Raw genomic sequence first — 14557 nt, 5'->3', positions numbered from 1 at the left:
TCGAATAAATGAAAATCCTATTCAGCACATTTATCTTTTCCTTTGGAATTATTTTCATTCTAAAGAGGTGGAAACAGAAAGGATCAAACGATCTTTTGGATTTGACAGCTCAAGGAGAGTGAACATGTTCTCTCGCTTGACGAAGACAATTTTGCTTATAATGCCAACGCCATGCCTCTTGTTTTTTAGAAAAGAAAACAAGAAAATTCTCGAAAGACATGGTCCCTTGTTTGAGAGAACCAATGCTTTTAACCACACGAGAATCAAAAGATGAGTGCAAGGTGTTAAGGCTCACACCCAATTTCTAAAATTTTTACTCATGAAACAATGCAACGCACCACGAAATCTTGAAGCATTAAGCTTTATCCTCTAGGGATCAGTATGTACGAATCATTCTTTGGAAAACATTGGGTGAAAACTGAAACAACTTGAATTTAAACAAAATCAGCTATCAAAGTACCAACTTGTCTTACCCTACAAATCGGTGTTCCAGACCCAGACGGATGTTCCAAGACAAAATAAAAAATTATTAGTCTACTTAAATGAAGTTGGGTGCTGAGCCAGCTGAGAGCAGTGCTGCGATATGATCATTTATGTATTTTTATATATATATATATATATATAATATTATTTATTTATTTTTATTATATTTTATATAAAAATATATATTATACTTTGCATCAATATAAAATATAAAATTTATATATTTTAATTTTATTAAATTTATATATAATTTTAATTAAAATTTTAAATTATATTATTTTTATAATTTTTATTTATATTATTTTTATATTATATTATTGTATCATATTTTAAATTATAAAATTATTGGATATGTAAAAATTGTTTGGTGGTAACAGACAATTAGGATGCAGAGAATCAGAAAATATCATTAATCAAATATATTATATTTAATAATTTAAAATATAATATAATAACATACGATGATGTAATATAAAAATAATATAATTTAAAATTTTAAAAAATTATAAATAAATTTAATAAAATAAAAAATTATATTTTATATTTTAATTAACACAAATTATTATATATAATTTTTATATAAAATAAAATATAAATATAATTTTTTACATAATATATTTGCACGAATTATCAAATTTAAAATGCTCGATAGTCTCTACTCACCTAACTACTTGCTCAATAGCTGGTCCGCAATATTCAAAGTTCGTCTGATTCTCTTTCAGTTTTAGATTTTCATTCTGTTTATTTATATATAATTAATGATCCAAAATCAATATTTTATAATATTTTTTAAATGGTAATTTGTAAAAAAAAAAATGTACCTGATAAAATTTATCTTAAAAAAATTGAAATTTTCTTGGCTCATTTGCACATTTGATATTATTAATTTCACAAAATTAACTAAAATGATAAAACATGCAAATTTTTAATTTTTTAGTATAATATTCTATTTCTCAATAACAAAAAATGAAAATTTTAAATACTTGAACTTCAATTTATCTATTAATCTTTTATACAGCTAATAATAGTAATATCTAGCATTGGATTATTACATTTATTATTGTTTCAAGCCAAAGATTTAATTTTTTAAAAGAAATACATGAAATTTCATTTATTTATTTAACTAAATTCTTAAACCATATTCTTTATTTAATATATATATCTATATATATATATATATAATAAAAATATCTTTAACTTGTGGCTCGCTGATCACACGCCACGTGTAGACATCAGACCCAATACAAGCCTCCGCCCTTTAAAGGCAAACCAAAGATATCCCCCGCCGATTTGTCATTCAACTCGCCGGAACGTAAAATTTCTCTGCCGATTTTAACCTTTTCTCTATCTAAAAATATCTCTCTCTCTAACCTGTTTCTTTCTCCATCCAGCAAAATAATAAGCGAAATTTGAATGCCCAATAAAATCCAGAGAGAGAAAAAAAATATAAAAAATAAAAATGGGTTAGCTTCACGCTATGAATCACGCTAGATTTTCGGGGAGGTCATTTGCGTCGTTTCACGCTGTGAATCGGCGATAACGGTAGCGATTAATATCATCGGCAAATAAGAAGAAGAAGAAGAAGAAGAGGAGGAGGAGGAGAAGAGATAAAGAGAAGATGTCGGTGGATCGGAAGCGGATCAACGAGGCGCTTGATAAGCAATTGGAACGATCGTCTCCGTCCACTTCGAGGGCGATCAATGGCAAGGATAAGTCCGCAAACTCCCTACCAAAAGCAAACGCCTCCGATGGTATAAACTTTATCAAACTTCTTTCAATAATTAAATTAGGATTTTATCTGAAAATTGGATTTTTTTTCTTGTTTTCATATTAGAAAATATGAGTAATTGAGTTTTTCATTATCTTTATTCAATTTTACATCTAGTTTCAGACCTGACTATTTCGAAATTGTATGCTGTTTTCATTATTTCATATATTTGATTTCTAATGAAATTAAGTTTGCTAAAAGGTTTTGAAATGTTTGTAATTGAAGCTGTATATAAATGAAATTGTGAATTTGCATCGTATTAATATTAATGTGCTTCTCTATCGGTAAAATGGGAAAAAAGACATGCTTTGTTAAACTAACATTATTAATTTAGATTGTCACAGTGTTTGCTTTGATGAGATTATTTGGATATTGGCCAAACCCTGTATTTGTATGAATTAGCTTTCCTCAACATCTGTGTTCATAGCTCAAATGAAGTGTTGGCTTTGAAACTAAGTTGATTTTAACTTTTTTTTTTTTTGGTTTCTTCCCCCTTTTGGAGGGAGCTGTCATTTTTCAAAATCAAACCAAATTCATGTGTGTTTTAAACCTCCATATATTCAGTTTTTTAAGATTGTACTTTTATTTGTTCATGATTACTAATCCGGTGGGTTCTTCTTATTTTCTGTTCTTTTCCTCATTTTTTTGTGAACCATGTATTTAAAGTGAAGGTTGTTTCTTTTTAGTGTTTGGTGCAATTGGTTTTTTATTTCACTTGTTATTGACATTTGCTGATGCAAATTTTGATTGCATTGACTGCAGATGAATCTGAAACAGACAGTGAAGAGTCAGATGTTAGTGGTTCTGATGGAGATGACACGTCTTGGATCTCATGGTTTTGCAACCTACGTGGAAATGAATTCTTTTGTGAAGTTGATGATGACTATATACAAGATGATTTTAACCTTTGTGGGCTAAGCAGCCAAGTTCCTTATTATGATTACGCACTTGATTTGATTTTGGATGTTGAATCTTCTCATGGTAAGCCAAGTTTGTTTCTTCTCATGTCAAATTGTTTAGGATGTGTGAAAGTTTGTTTCTTCTTGTTTTTGTCGAATGTGTGCCATTCTGTTATTAGTTTTCGAGAGTGTTAACATTACCATTTATGTTCTTTGAAGCAGTTAGTTTCATTATATGGTTTTATTCTAATTTGACTGCGTTTAAATATCAAAGATGGCAAGTTTTTCAATTTTTCTGCATTTGATGTTCTTGATAACATGTCAATTTAAGTGGAACATATTATTGATTTCATCTAGCAACATGGCAAGTATCTATATCTTATTTTCTTGCAATGTTTAATTTTTGATGGGCTGAAATTGTTAGGTGATATGTTTACGGAGGAGCAAAATGAATTAGTTGAATCGGCAGCAGAAATGCTTTACGGTCTGATTCATGCCCGATACATATTGACAAGCAAAGGAATTGCTGCTATGGTGAGAAGCTTGCCATGATATTCAATGTGATGGTTTCATGTTTTCATATGTATTCATATTATTACAATAATTTTTTTGAAACTTTTACAGCTAGACAAGTACAAGAACTATGATTTTGGAAGATGCCCTAGAGTTTACTGCTGTGGACAGCCATGTCTTCCACTTGGTCAATCAGATATCCCTCGGTCAAGCACTGTAAAAATATACTGCCCTAGATGCGAAGATATCTACTACCCTCGGTCCAAGTATCAAGGCAGTATCCTTTTGGTCACTGAAATTGTTTGCTACTTCTTGTTGCATGCATTTCATGAATATGCTTTCTTTTCTGCCACTTCTATGCATTTATGATATTCATCTATGATTTTTTACATTTCCTTATAGTTCCTGCATTGAGGTCTTAAGCTTACTTCTCTCAGCATCTTGCAAACTTCCTGGGAATAACTTGTTTCTTGGCCAGAGAATACAAACTTTTGGCCAGCTATTTGGAAGGATAACTTAAGATTACATTTCCTATAAAATGAAAAATGATAACCGGATGTAACTGATATAATTTACTAAAATGAAAAAGTTCGGATACCAAAATTGCTGTCTGAGACTGAGATATTGTAATAAAGCTCAGTGATATGTTTCATGTCAAAGTACCCTTAGGGGGGTGTGGGGTGTTCCACCCTCTGAGTGTAGATTATAATCTCCAAAAATGAGGTGAACTTTACTTGTCCCATGGAGAACCATTTTTGTTAATATTATTGAAAGGACCCAATATGATACATCATAGTGATACATTATTTAGTAAATATGAGGTGGCTATCAGCAGATACATCTTGGTAGAGGTGACACGAATGTCCTGATATTGTCATATGATCAATGTTTATAACCAATTCAGTCTTTAGTAAATATGAGGTGGTTATCAGCCAATACATCTGGGTAGCAGTAACATGAATGTCCTGATATGTTGTCATATGGTCAATGTTTTTATTTCCAGCATTTCTGCCTTGTTGTGTTGCTTTGAGTATGTAATGAGTTACCTTAATTCTATCTAGACATTGATGGAGCCTATTTTGGGACCACATTTCCTCACCTGTTTCTGATGACGTACGGCCACCTGAAGCCACAAAAGGCATCTCAAACCTATGTTCCAAGAGTATTTGGGTTCAAGCTTCACAAGCCATAATACTGGGATGAAATCTCCCTCTTGGCCAATAGGTTCTCATGAGTTTGTATTGCCTAGCTTCTATTTTGGAAGTAAAGCTTTTGAAAGATCAGGTACAGTTCGGTAGTCTTTCAAGTAATCATGTTTCAGGTCCTTTTTATATGTTCTAAAAGAATTACCATAAAGCATATTTGTAACCAGCAAGTATTAATTTCAATTTAGTAGCCTTTCCTTGGGCTTCTTTGTCCGAATTTTTTCTTGGTAGAGTAACTATTGAATTGCCTTTCAGCTATACCCTCCATTGTACTTTATTGATTATATGACCTGTGTGCTCTGTGTTTTGCCTTGTTCTCACGGTATATTATCTGTTAATTGCTTAACAGCATTCACTTAGTGAATCAATTGTCCCATACATATTCTCACAGAATGATTCTTTTTGTATCAATTTGCTTGCCTTTCTGGTTCTTAAATTTGTACACGCTAAAGATTTTTGCCCCTATATTAGTTCTTCTGTGTCTGGTGATGAACCTTTTATGATTCTCCTCCACTTTCTTCTGTTGTATGTAAGTTAATGAGGAAAGTTACAGAGAACGAAAAAGGAAATGAATGTAATCTTGGATTAAGCTTTTTCAATATGGTTATGTTGTTTAACTCTTGCACAATCAAGTTGGGCTCTCATTTATGACAGCCGACTTGCACAATCTTGTAATTCCCCGGTAAAAGATCCAATAAGACAAGTGAAGAAAGATGAGTAGTCAGAAATTGTTTATATCCCCCCAAACGCCATCCCCACATGGCAGCCAACTACCCCCGTTTATTTAATGTAAAGATATACGTGCCTAAGAACACATATGCTGGTTTGGGCCAAGGACCGACCAAGATGGGTCTTTATTCTACTTATTCTTGCAAATGGTCCCCAACGTTCCCCAGATCAATGTCTTTTAATGAGCTTAGCTTTGTGCTTTATTTGGATTCAATGATGCATGCCATTGAAAGAGTGGGGCCTCGATAAAAGCCATGTACCCAAAAGTGCAAAAGTGTCTTGAATTATTTTTCTAAAAAGGTGTTGGATTTTTTAATATAAAAAAATAATAATTGGAATTTTTAACTGTATGTAAGATTTATTAACTAGGAGGTTTTAGACGCAAAAGTAACCTTTAACATACCTGAATCATGGTCAGTTGTCCCATTCTCCGATGTAGACATGGCACAATAGATCAAATAGACTAGACGACAAAGTTGTGTACATCAAATCTAGATGATCCATATGGCAAAATTTCACATCATGGTAAAATAAACTTTCACCGTCAAGTTTAAATCGGGTTTTATCCCAAATATCCTTTTCTAAATGAGATAAAGTAGAAGACCTTTAGTAATGTACAAAGTTTGAGTTTGAGTGATGGGACTAAGGTGCCTAAAGAGCCTGGTAATGCTTGGTTCTTTTTCTTCTTGTAAATGTAATTAGTTGCATTTCTATGTCCTGGATAAAACCATCCAGTCCCGTCAGCTTCGAATGTACTCCATTTAACGAGAATAACCGAAAGAAGATGTTAACACTAACTCTTGGTGCATAAGTTGTTGAAAAACTTACTACATTTAGGTCAAGTTAGTTCGTTGAGAAAATGCTTTCTTTTCGTTGAGAATTTATATTACATACGGATTTTGTTGAGATTTTTCAACATTTTCTAATTACCGTTTCGACAGAAGACAGGAACCTGTCAAAATGGGATATTGGCCTTAGCCCACTCATTCTGATATTCACTTTAATCTGCAGTATACAGGCCCAATCCCATGAATCCTTATCAAAAGCTTCCTAGACAGGTCCACGAGACCCATATCAAGCCCAATTCATCCAAGATTCATGATCCAAATGGTGCTTTTGACCCAAAATTTGATCCACACAACCTTCTAGAAGAAGCTCTACCATAGTGACCCTGACATTAACCCATGAGATGTTTGAAGGAATGTGGGTGGTGCTGGTTATATTTTGGGAGTTAGCTTGAATGAGCAGATTGTCCTTAGCACATGATCTTGGACTCTGTAAGCCATCTGAAATTGAAGAGTGGCTTGAATTAGGCCTGGGTCGATAGGGGCTCCAACAATTTGCATGTGTACCTGAAAGGCAGTGGCCGCTGGCTGAATAGCGCTGTAGGAACATGGAAAATTTGGGGAAAGAGTCACAAAGAAGTTCCAATGTTCCAGTGTTGAGATTTGTATCGGCTATCGCTAAACATAAAGGCAGGCACTCTATGAATCTAGAATCAAGCAAGGCAATTCCAGTGACTACTGGGAATCCTTATCTGCCATGGAAGGTTAAACCAAATCGAGTGGCTCCAAGATGAACATGAGAGTATCCATAAGCATTGAGCAATCCACTGTTGATTTCGTCCAGGAGGGATTTGGACAGTGGTAAAACGCTCGTCCTCCAGATCGGATTTGGATTAAAAAAGCTTTTACAGATATGAAGTAAAAGGACTAATAATAGACTTACAAAGAGTTATGGGGGAAGTTTTTATCTCGGATGTTCTGAGCCTGTGACATTTAATTGATCTCGTACAGATATTGCACCTTGGAGGCTGTAGTTTTCTTCAGATTAGGATGCAAGGAGAAAATGAAGCAGAGGAAGAAGAGGATTTCGTGTTTTGGAGTTCATTAGGTGATGTTTTCGAATGGTTTAATCCAAGGTATGTTAGCCGAGAAAAAGAGTTAAAAGACCCAAACTTACTTTGATGCAACTTAACAAGATGATGACAAAACAAACAACTCAAACATTTGAACTTAAATAACTTCCAATAAAAGAGTCGGATAAAAATTTGAGAATAAAGCACATAGCACGTAATTGTCAAAAAAGAGCTCAGCTAGTCTGTAGCTAAAACATACAAAACATCCTATGAAAGTACGATATGCCAATGTTGGTCTGTTGGCTCAGCTCTCAGTTTGCTCCCTCAGCCTCCTAATAGTACTCCTCACTGTCACAGCGCTAGCAGTGCTGTTAAATTAACAATGCAGCAACTAGTTAGTTACTTGAACATCCAAAGAAAAGAAATTGAAGTGTGGATATGGCTGCTTACTTCAAAGTATAAGCACCGCCTGCTTTGACTTTCCCACAATCCTTGCAGCCCCAGATTCCCACGGCCTTTCTCTTCACTGCATACTGTGGGAGTGGGAGCAGAGTTTATTAGAACAAATACATGCAACTCAAATAAACAAGCACACCAAAAGACAGGTAAAACAATAAAAATAAGCCTGAGATGGTATAGGATCAAACATATAATCAGAACATCCTACCTTCCCACAAAACTCGCAGAAGTACTTGCTGTGTTGACTGACCTCCATCTTCTTAATTTGCTTCCTCAAACTGGCACCATAACGGGTACCTTCATTGAGAGGCAAAACAAGGAATCAGAAACCTCAGACTTTAAATCCTAAATCCCATTTTAATTTAGAACAACTTCAAGAGTAAAGTTACAATGAATAAAAACTGGAATCAATTTGGATAACACCTAGAAAGGCGATAATTTCCAGCAAATGCATGGCTAGTTGAATGGTACTGATCTTTCATACAGTATGGATCCTTTCATACACCTAGAAACTCTCTAAGAAAACAAAACAAAGTAAAACTTCATAAAATGCAGTAACACCTACCATATTTTCCAACAATTCCGGCCTTCTTCGTCCTCTTTGTCTGCATCATCAATAAAATAATGGAGTTAACGAATTACACCAAAAAAACAACATTAAACAATTAAAACATAATCACACACGCCCACAATCACCCCACAATCACCACAGATTGTTTTCTTCTTGTTCAATTCTTCATAAGACCACATAAACAGGCTATAACATAACCAATCCCAAAAGATTTACAATTTCTTTCCTACCATTCTAGCCTTCTGTGACTGTAGTTTACCCTAAAGCAAATCTATTAACAGACATCATGGCCCAACCCTTTCAACCACCAGTAACGTAGCTATAACACATTTTACATTTAGCTATAAAGGGTGTTTATATCTGCATCAACTTTTTCTTCTTGATTAGCTAACCAACTACTTTTAACAGACAATTTATGTGGAAAGCATTTTCTCAGGAAACAAGCACAACTATAAACATACCCAAATCACAAAAAGAAAATGGTTCCAAGAAGAAATAAGCGAGTACCATTGTTGTTAGCTTGAGAGGATCTCCCGGTCTGGTCTCAGAATTGAAGAAGCGGCTCTTCCAGAGAAAGCAACAGAAGACGAATTAGGGTTTTCTTGTTGGCCGTTTATAGTAACTTGAAAAGAACGGGTCAAGATAATATGGTCTTGATCCAATCCCACGCCCAATGCTTTTTGGGTTAGGCCCAAATTAACAAACACCTGAGTGGTGGGCCCCCACTTCTGAGTCTGTAATTTCCGGTTTAAACGGCCTAAATTATCGCGAAATTTTTAAACCTTCAACCTCCGAGCCGAAACCACTCCCCTTCCGTTACGAGTCAAAAAAAAAAATCTAAAAAAAATCCTTCAGAATAAATTTTTTATAAAAAAAAAATCAAATTTGTCTGTAAATCACGAGGAGTTACCTTGTTTGTTTGATAAGCTGTTTTGGATCGGGACGCACCATTGTCGAGCTTTTTAAAAACCTTCCCATTTTTTTGTCTTCGCTGATCCATTCCAAAATATAGCATTCATCGCATGGAATCGGATTTCAAATGTCGTAATCTTTTTAATTCTTTCAATTTGGTCCGCATTTGAAATCTTACGCATTCCATTTGGAAAGATCGATTTTTTTTTTTTGGCTTTTTATCGGGAATTAAAGATTCGCCTCAAATTTTCCCGTGTAATTGAGTTTTGAGGATAATTTATTGGCTCGGCATTGTAAGCATTTCGAGTTTCAGTTTTTGAAAATCGTACGGATCTGGTCTGATCCGATTCAGAATTTTGAATCTCCTGTTTTGGTGTTTTGGCCATCGTGTCTTTGAATCGTCATTCCTGTCAATAAACAGCTGAAAAACTCAAAAATAGAAAATTTCCTTCATTTATTCTCTGAAAATTCATTTAATGCGTGAAGACTGAAGTAAAATTGAGAGAGAAGATAGCCGATTACGTCTCAAGGTTGAAAGATGGATCCTTTAGCTGCGGTCAGCGAAGAGCTAGCGGAGATCGATGGACAAATCGCCGACATTTTTCGAGCTTTATCGTATGAATTTAAATTCTTTTTTTTTTCGTTTTTTCTGCAATGTAGGTTTCAATGAGATTGTTCTGTTATAAATATTGCTTTTTGTTATTTCATTGCGTTAAAAAATGATTTTTTTTGTCAAAAATGTAATTTTTATCTTCATTTTTTACTCTATCGGAAGTAACTTGAGCTTAGGCATTACTGATTTCATAGTATTTCGATTTTTTTTCTACATTTTTAAAAATGTTGCTGTGTTTTCATTGCAGAAATGGATTCCAGAAACTGGAGAAGGTTAAGGATGTTAATCGGCAGAGTAGGCAATTGGAAGAGCTCACCGACAAGATGCGCGAGTGTAAGAGGTATTTTCATACTCATCCTTCCTTGAAAGTTTTGCTTTTGAAACCATATCTTACGTTAATTTGAATAAATCCGAATAATAATGCTTTGGTTACCCATCTGTTCTTGCGTTGATCTCTTCACTAAAGAATTGAGGTTCTAAGAATTGGTCTGCTATGCTATTGCTGTTGTGATTACTTAAAACTGTTTTTCCATTGGTTCGAATTAAAATACTATCTACTTATCCTTTTCAGGCTCATCAAAGAGTTTGATAGAGAAGCGAAGGAAATGGAGAGTAGAACTGATGCAAACACCCACAAAATGCTGAACGAAAAGAAGCAGTCAATGGTACTTTATAACTATCAAGTTTTATTTGTTTTTGTTGTTTTTTCAGTTAGAGTATCTTGTGTTCGAAGTTTCTCATTCTCATAGGTTTCTCATGTAGGTCAAGGAGTTGAATTCATACGTTGCCCTTAAGAAGCAGTAAGTTTATATCACCATTAGAAGTTATCCATTTTGTTTCTTGTGGAATGAAGAGATAACATCATGCTCTTACCAGTTGTAAATAATTTATAATGCATACCCGTAGAGTTTATCCATTTTTTAGGGTTAAATAAGCCCTCCAACATTTTCAAGTTATCTCTTCTTTTCTTTTTAAGCTTTTGTTTTGGCCATTCTTGCAATCTTTTGCCAGTAAACTAAGGTTGTTATTGATTGGCAACTGCTAATTTGTTAAGGAAATTACTATAGATATCATACAATAATAATTTCGTTGGTTTCAATAAGCCCTGGTTCTTTGTTGAATGTTTTGTTTCATTTTATTGATGTGTAATTTGGCTTGGGTTGACATTGTTTTTCTTGTGTCACAGACATCAAAGCAATCTTGAGAACAACAGACGAGTTGATCTCTTTGAGGGGCCTAATGAAGGCTTTGGGGAAGAAAACGTCTTGCTAGCTTCATGTAAGTATATCAGCTTTTCTGATTTTAGCTGATTTGTTTATGTGGAAGTTCAAGTTGAAAATTTTTGTACAAATAGTGACATAGGTAGACATCTCGCTTCCTTAATGGCATTGACAATACACACAGATGCGCAAACTTACTCGCACCAAATATTATGTCTTTTATTTTTCATTTTCCTTTTAAGCTCGGACATAACAATTCTCAATTTCTCGTTTAGCTTAGAGTGATTATCTAATGGTGGTGGTTGTAAGATATGCTAGTAATTTTGTGCCATTGCTAGAATATATGTTGTCAAGGGATGAGATGCTTGACAAAGAAACTTCTGATCATTTAATTCAAAATTATCTCGCTCCTTGTACATAAAGTCAACCTGTTTGTAATTGTACTTTTATGTTTTGTCATACTGGGAAGGAATAGTGTAAACTTTGCTTTATAAATAACTATTGGAGTGTTGATCAGAACTCATCTAATGGCTAAAACGTACTTTTATAATCTGATTTTATGGCAGCTTAAATTTCTAGATGTCATTTAACCATGAAGCCTTGTTCTTCCACTGCTGTACCTGAGTTAGGCTTTGCACTCTTCATAGTGGTTCTGACTCCTTTACATTGATTGGTGGGATGATATTGGAATGTTTACTGGAAATAATGTGTAGCTGTCATATTTGCTTCAATTTTAAACTGTTTCTGAGACGGCCTGTATGTTATGCAGCTATGACAAATCAACAGCTAATGGATAGAGGAAACCAGATGATGGATGAGACTGATCAAGCCATTGACAGGGCTAAGAAGGTTGGTGTCCAAACTTTTGCTGCATCAGATTTTGTAGCATATCCTGCATCTTCCTCTACTGAGAAATAATTGGTTGTATTTAAAGCTTTGGTTCTTGAAATTTTCTTTTTATGTTAAACTTAAAACTAACAAATGGCAAGAAGTCTTGGGATGTGCAACCTCTTTCCTCAATTCCCCCCTTGTTATATTTCTATGGTTGTTGGAAAAGGAAGACTAATTTTTACCTGTCCCTTGTTTATTATAGGTTGTTCAAGACACTGTTGATGTTGGAACAGAGACTGCTGCAGCTCTCAAGGCTCAGGTACATAACTTGAAAGCATTAAGAATTATCAACATCATGGCATTTTGCTATTCAATTAACTGTTTTACTATTTGGTTGTATTAACCTTTTGAGATTCTACGGTGATATTCATACTAAGATACATAATGTCTGTCATTTTTAGACTGAACAAATGAGCAGGATAGTTAATGAGCTGGATTCTATCCATTTTTCAATCAAGAAAGCATCTAAATTGGTCAAAGCAATTGGTAGGCAGGTCAATCTCTGAAACATCCACTTCCTTTCATTCAGATGCTCTGTCTTGTATTAAATCTTATTTACTAATTTTGTTTTCTTTTTGCACACAGGTTGCTACTGATAAGTGCATTATGGCATTGTTGTTTCTCATTGTCATCGGTGTCATAGTCATCATAATCGTGAAGGTATTACTGAACTAACATCTTACCGTCGATTGTATTTAACCCAGCTGACTATTAGAAGCAGTTTCTCTAGACTCTCAAGTGCCACAATGCCATGTGGAAAGCCAGTTATGTTAATCCTCTGTTCAATTATGGGGTTTCCTTTTTCAGCTTGTGAATCCAAACAACAAGGACATCCGGGATATCCCAGGATTAGCACCACCTGCAATGAACCGGCGGCTACTTTCGACTCCTAATTAAAGAGTTAGAACGAACCACCTGATGATCTGTCAGGATTATTTGCAGCCACATTGAATTGAAGAATTACTAGCTATATGCCTGGTGGCTACCTTTGTTGAACTGCTATGGTTGTGGAGTTGATTTTATTTTACGACAGTTTCGGTGAATCAATGAAAGAGTTTGGCAGAACTTTCCATGTGCTATCCCCACTGTCCTCGCTATGATTCATTGAATAGCATTAGCATTCTTCTTCCTGGAAATAAGAAATTGTCGCCGTAGATGACGGGGAAGCTTATGTATTTTAGAGTGTATTTATTTGAGTGTATTGGTTTGTATCATACCTTGTATAATACAACAGCTGAATGATTCTTTATTTTTTTTACTCTACACATTGTTCTGAATTTCCGCAAGTACTGTTTTATTTCTACTAATGGGTTCATTATTGGCCATACTTAGAGTTGGCAATAATATTTGAATCGGTCGGATTTCAATTTAATTTGATTTTATAAAATCAATTTTTTTTTAATTGAATTTTAAATCGGATCGAATTTATTTAAAATAAAATTGAGATCGATTTTTAAAGTAAATTTATCTCGATTTAATATATATAAAAAAATATTTTTATTATTTATTTAATTTTATATTTATATATTATATTAATAAAATTATTATGTAATACTTTAATTTAACTTAATAAAAATATTATATTTATGTATAATTAAGATATAATTTATATTAAAAAATAATATTTTATAACTATTAAATTAATTTTTATTAACTCAATCAATTATGATTTTATAAATACGTAAATCAGATTAAATATAAAAATTAATATTTTAATAACGAATCAATTCAAATTAAAAATATTTATTATATAAAATTTAAATTCAAATATTTATTTTTTAAAATGCAGTGGAGTTTCCCACTGGTTGCCATCATTAGTCCTACCTACTGCTGGAAAAGCTGTTTTGATTATAAACAGAGGCCAATAGAACAGCACTCGTATTGTTAGGATTGCGTCAAATCAGTTATAAAAATTCCAACAAACAGTAATACAATATCTTTTATTAATCAAACAACATAAAGTCGTACAAGGACAAAAGGAAGCAAATAAATTACAGCTAAAACCAAATGGTGCTCATTATTCTAAGTTTCTAACCGAATTAAATACTTTTCAAATAATAAAATTAACAAATTAAACACGTAATTTAAGTGGAAATCATAATCGTTTATTGCATAATTTTCGTCGCAGGCCAAATGTATATAACAATTGATTTCATACTTTGATTTTTTTTTTTTATTTGGTAGACTTTGATTTTCGTGGGTTCAAATTGGTTTTGTTCTTTCCAACAAAAAATTTAATTAGGGCAAACTATAACTTTTGGGGTCGGAAAATTATGCCTATTTGACAAAATTTTATATAGGCATTAATATAAGTTTTTTTTATTAAGTTTTATTAGCTGGCTATAGATTAAATTATGCAATAATTTCAAAGTTTTTAATCCTTAAGATTCTGTTTTTCTTTTGCTAAGTTTACTTGTGAAAAATATTATGCATATC

At 33.4% G+C, this 14557-nt stretch overlaps 3 protein-coding genes across 4 annotated transcripts; 2 read left to right on the top strand and 1 right to left on the bottom strand.

Moving 5' to 3' along the window:
• The first annotated feature begins 1685 nt into the window (after positions 1 to 1685).
• Positions 1686 to 5085, top strand: LOC111276769 (casein kinase II subunit beta-1-like). The gene is made up of 5 exons (XM_022862573.2): positions 1686 to 2234; positions 3014 to 3232; positions 3575 to 3684; positions 3775 to 3940; positions 4725 to 5085. The coding sequence occupies exons 1-5, from the start codon at positions 2102 to 2104 to the stop codon at positions 4853 to 4855; spliced, it is 759 nt and encodes a 252-aa protein (XP_022718308.1). The 5' UTR covers positions 1686 to 2101; the 3' UTR covers positions 4856 to 5085.
• A 2497-nt stretch (positions 5086 to 7582) lies between these two features.
• Positions 7583 to 9104, bottom strand: LOC111276761 (large ribosomal subunit protein eL43). 2 transcript variants are annotated; one of them, XM_022862560.2, is made up of 5 exons: positions 8993 to 9104; positions 8480 to 8519; positions 8123 to 8211; positions 7906 to 7988; positions 7583 to 7823 (listed from the first exon to the last, which is right to left on the bottom strand). In XM_022862560.2, the coding sequence occupies exons 1-5, from the start codon at positions 8993 to 8995 to the stop codon at positions 7760 to 7762; spliced, it is 279 nt and encodes a 92-aa protein (XP_022718295.1). In that variant the 5' UTR covers positions 8996 to 9104; the 3' UTR covers positions 7583 to 7759. The 2 variants fall into 2 exon arrangements, with proteins under 2 accessions (XP_022718295.1, XP_022718286.1); XM_022862551.2 differs by lacking the exon at positions 8993 to 9104 and having other exon boundaries at positions 8480 to 8525.
• A 302-nt stretch (positions 9105 to 9406) lies between these two features.
• LOC111276754 (putative plant SNARE 11) lies at positions 9407 to 13523 on the top strand. The gene is made up of 10 exons (XM_022862538.2): positions 9407 to 10012; positions 10258 to 10350; positions 10582 to 10675; positions 10773 to 10810; positions 11197 to 11288; positions 12000 to 12079; positions 12324 to 12380; positions 12523 to 12615; positions 12707 to 12781; positions 12929 to 13523. Exons 1-10 carry the CDS (start codon positions 9936 to 9938, stop codon positions 13016 to 13018), a joined length of 789 nt encoding a protein of 262 aa, XP_022718273.1. The 5' UTR covers positions 9407 to 9935; the 3' UTR covers positions 13019 to 13523.
• Positions 13524 to 14557: the final 1034 nt, after the last annotated feature.

The sequence above is a fragment of the Durio zibethinus genome, chromosome 17 (assembly GCF_047325235.1).
Source record: "Durio zibethinus cultivar Kanyao isolate XHJ-2024 chromosome 17, ASM4732523v1, whole genome shotgun sequence".
NCBI lineage: Eukaryota > Viridiplantae > Streptophyta > Magnoliopsida > Malvales > Malvaceae > Durio > Durio zibethinus.
Note: the sequence above shows the minus strand (reverse complement) of the source record. Positions and strands in the feature narration are given on the sequence as shown.

Coding starts and splice junctions, on each gene's coding strand:
- LOC111276769 (XM_022862573.2), top strand. CDS start 2,102: ATGTCGGTGGATCGGAAGCGGATCAACGAGGCGCTTGATAAGCAATTG. Junction 3,233..3,574: donor GGATGTTGAATCTTCTCATG/GTAAGCCAAGTT, acceptor TGAAATTGTTAG/GTGATATGTTTACGGAGGAG. Junction 3,685..3,774: donor GCAAAGGAATTGCTGCTATG/GTGAGAAGCTTG, acceptor AAACTTTTACAG/CTAGACAAGTACAAGAACTA.
- LOC111276761 (XM_022862551.2), bottom strand. CDS start 8,525: ATGCAGACAAAGAGGACGAAGAAGGCCGGAATTGTTGGAAAATATG. Junction 8,212..8,479: donor CGGAATTGTTGGAAAATATG/GTAGGTGTTACT, acceptor CTCTCAATGAAG/GTACCCGTTATGGTGCCAGT. Junction 7,989..8,122: donor TCTGCGAGTTTTGTGGGAAG/GTAGGATGTTCT, acceptor CCACTCCCACAG/TATGCAGTGAAGAGAAAGGC.
- LOC111276754 (XM_022862538.2), top strand. CDS start 9,936: ATGGATCCTTTAGCTGCGGTCAGCGAAGAGCTAGCGGAGATCGATGGA. Junction 10,676..10,772: donor ACGAAAAGAAGCAGTCAATG/GTACTTTATAAC, acceptor TTTCTCATGTAG/GTCAAGGAGTTGAATTCATA. Junction 12,616..12,706: donor TCAAAGCAATTGGTAGGCAG/GTCAATCTCTGA, acceptor TTTTGCACACAG/GTTGCTACTGATAAGTGCAT.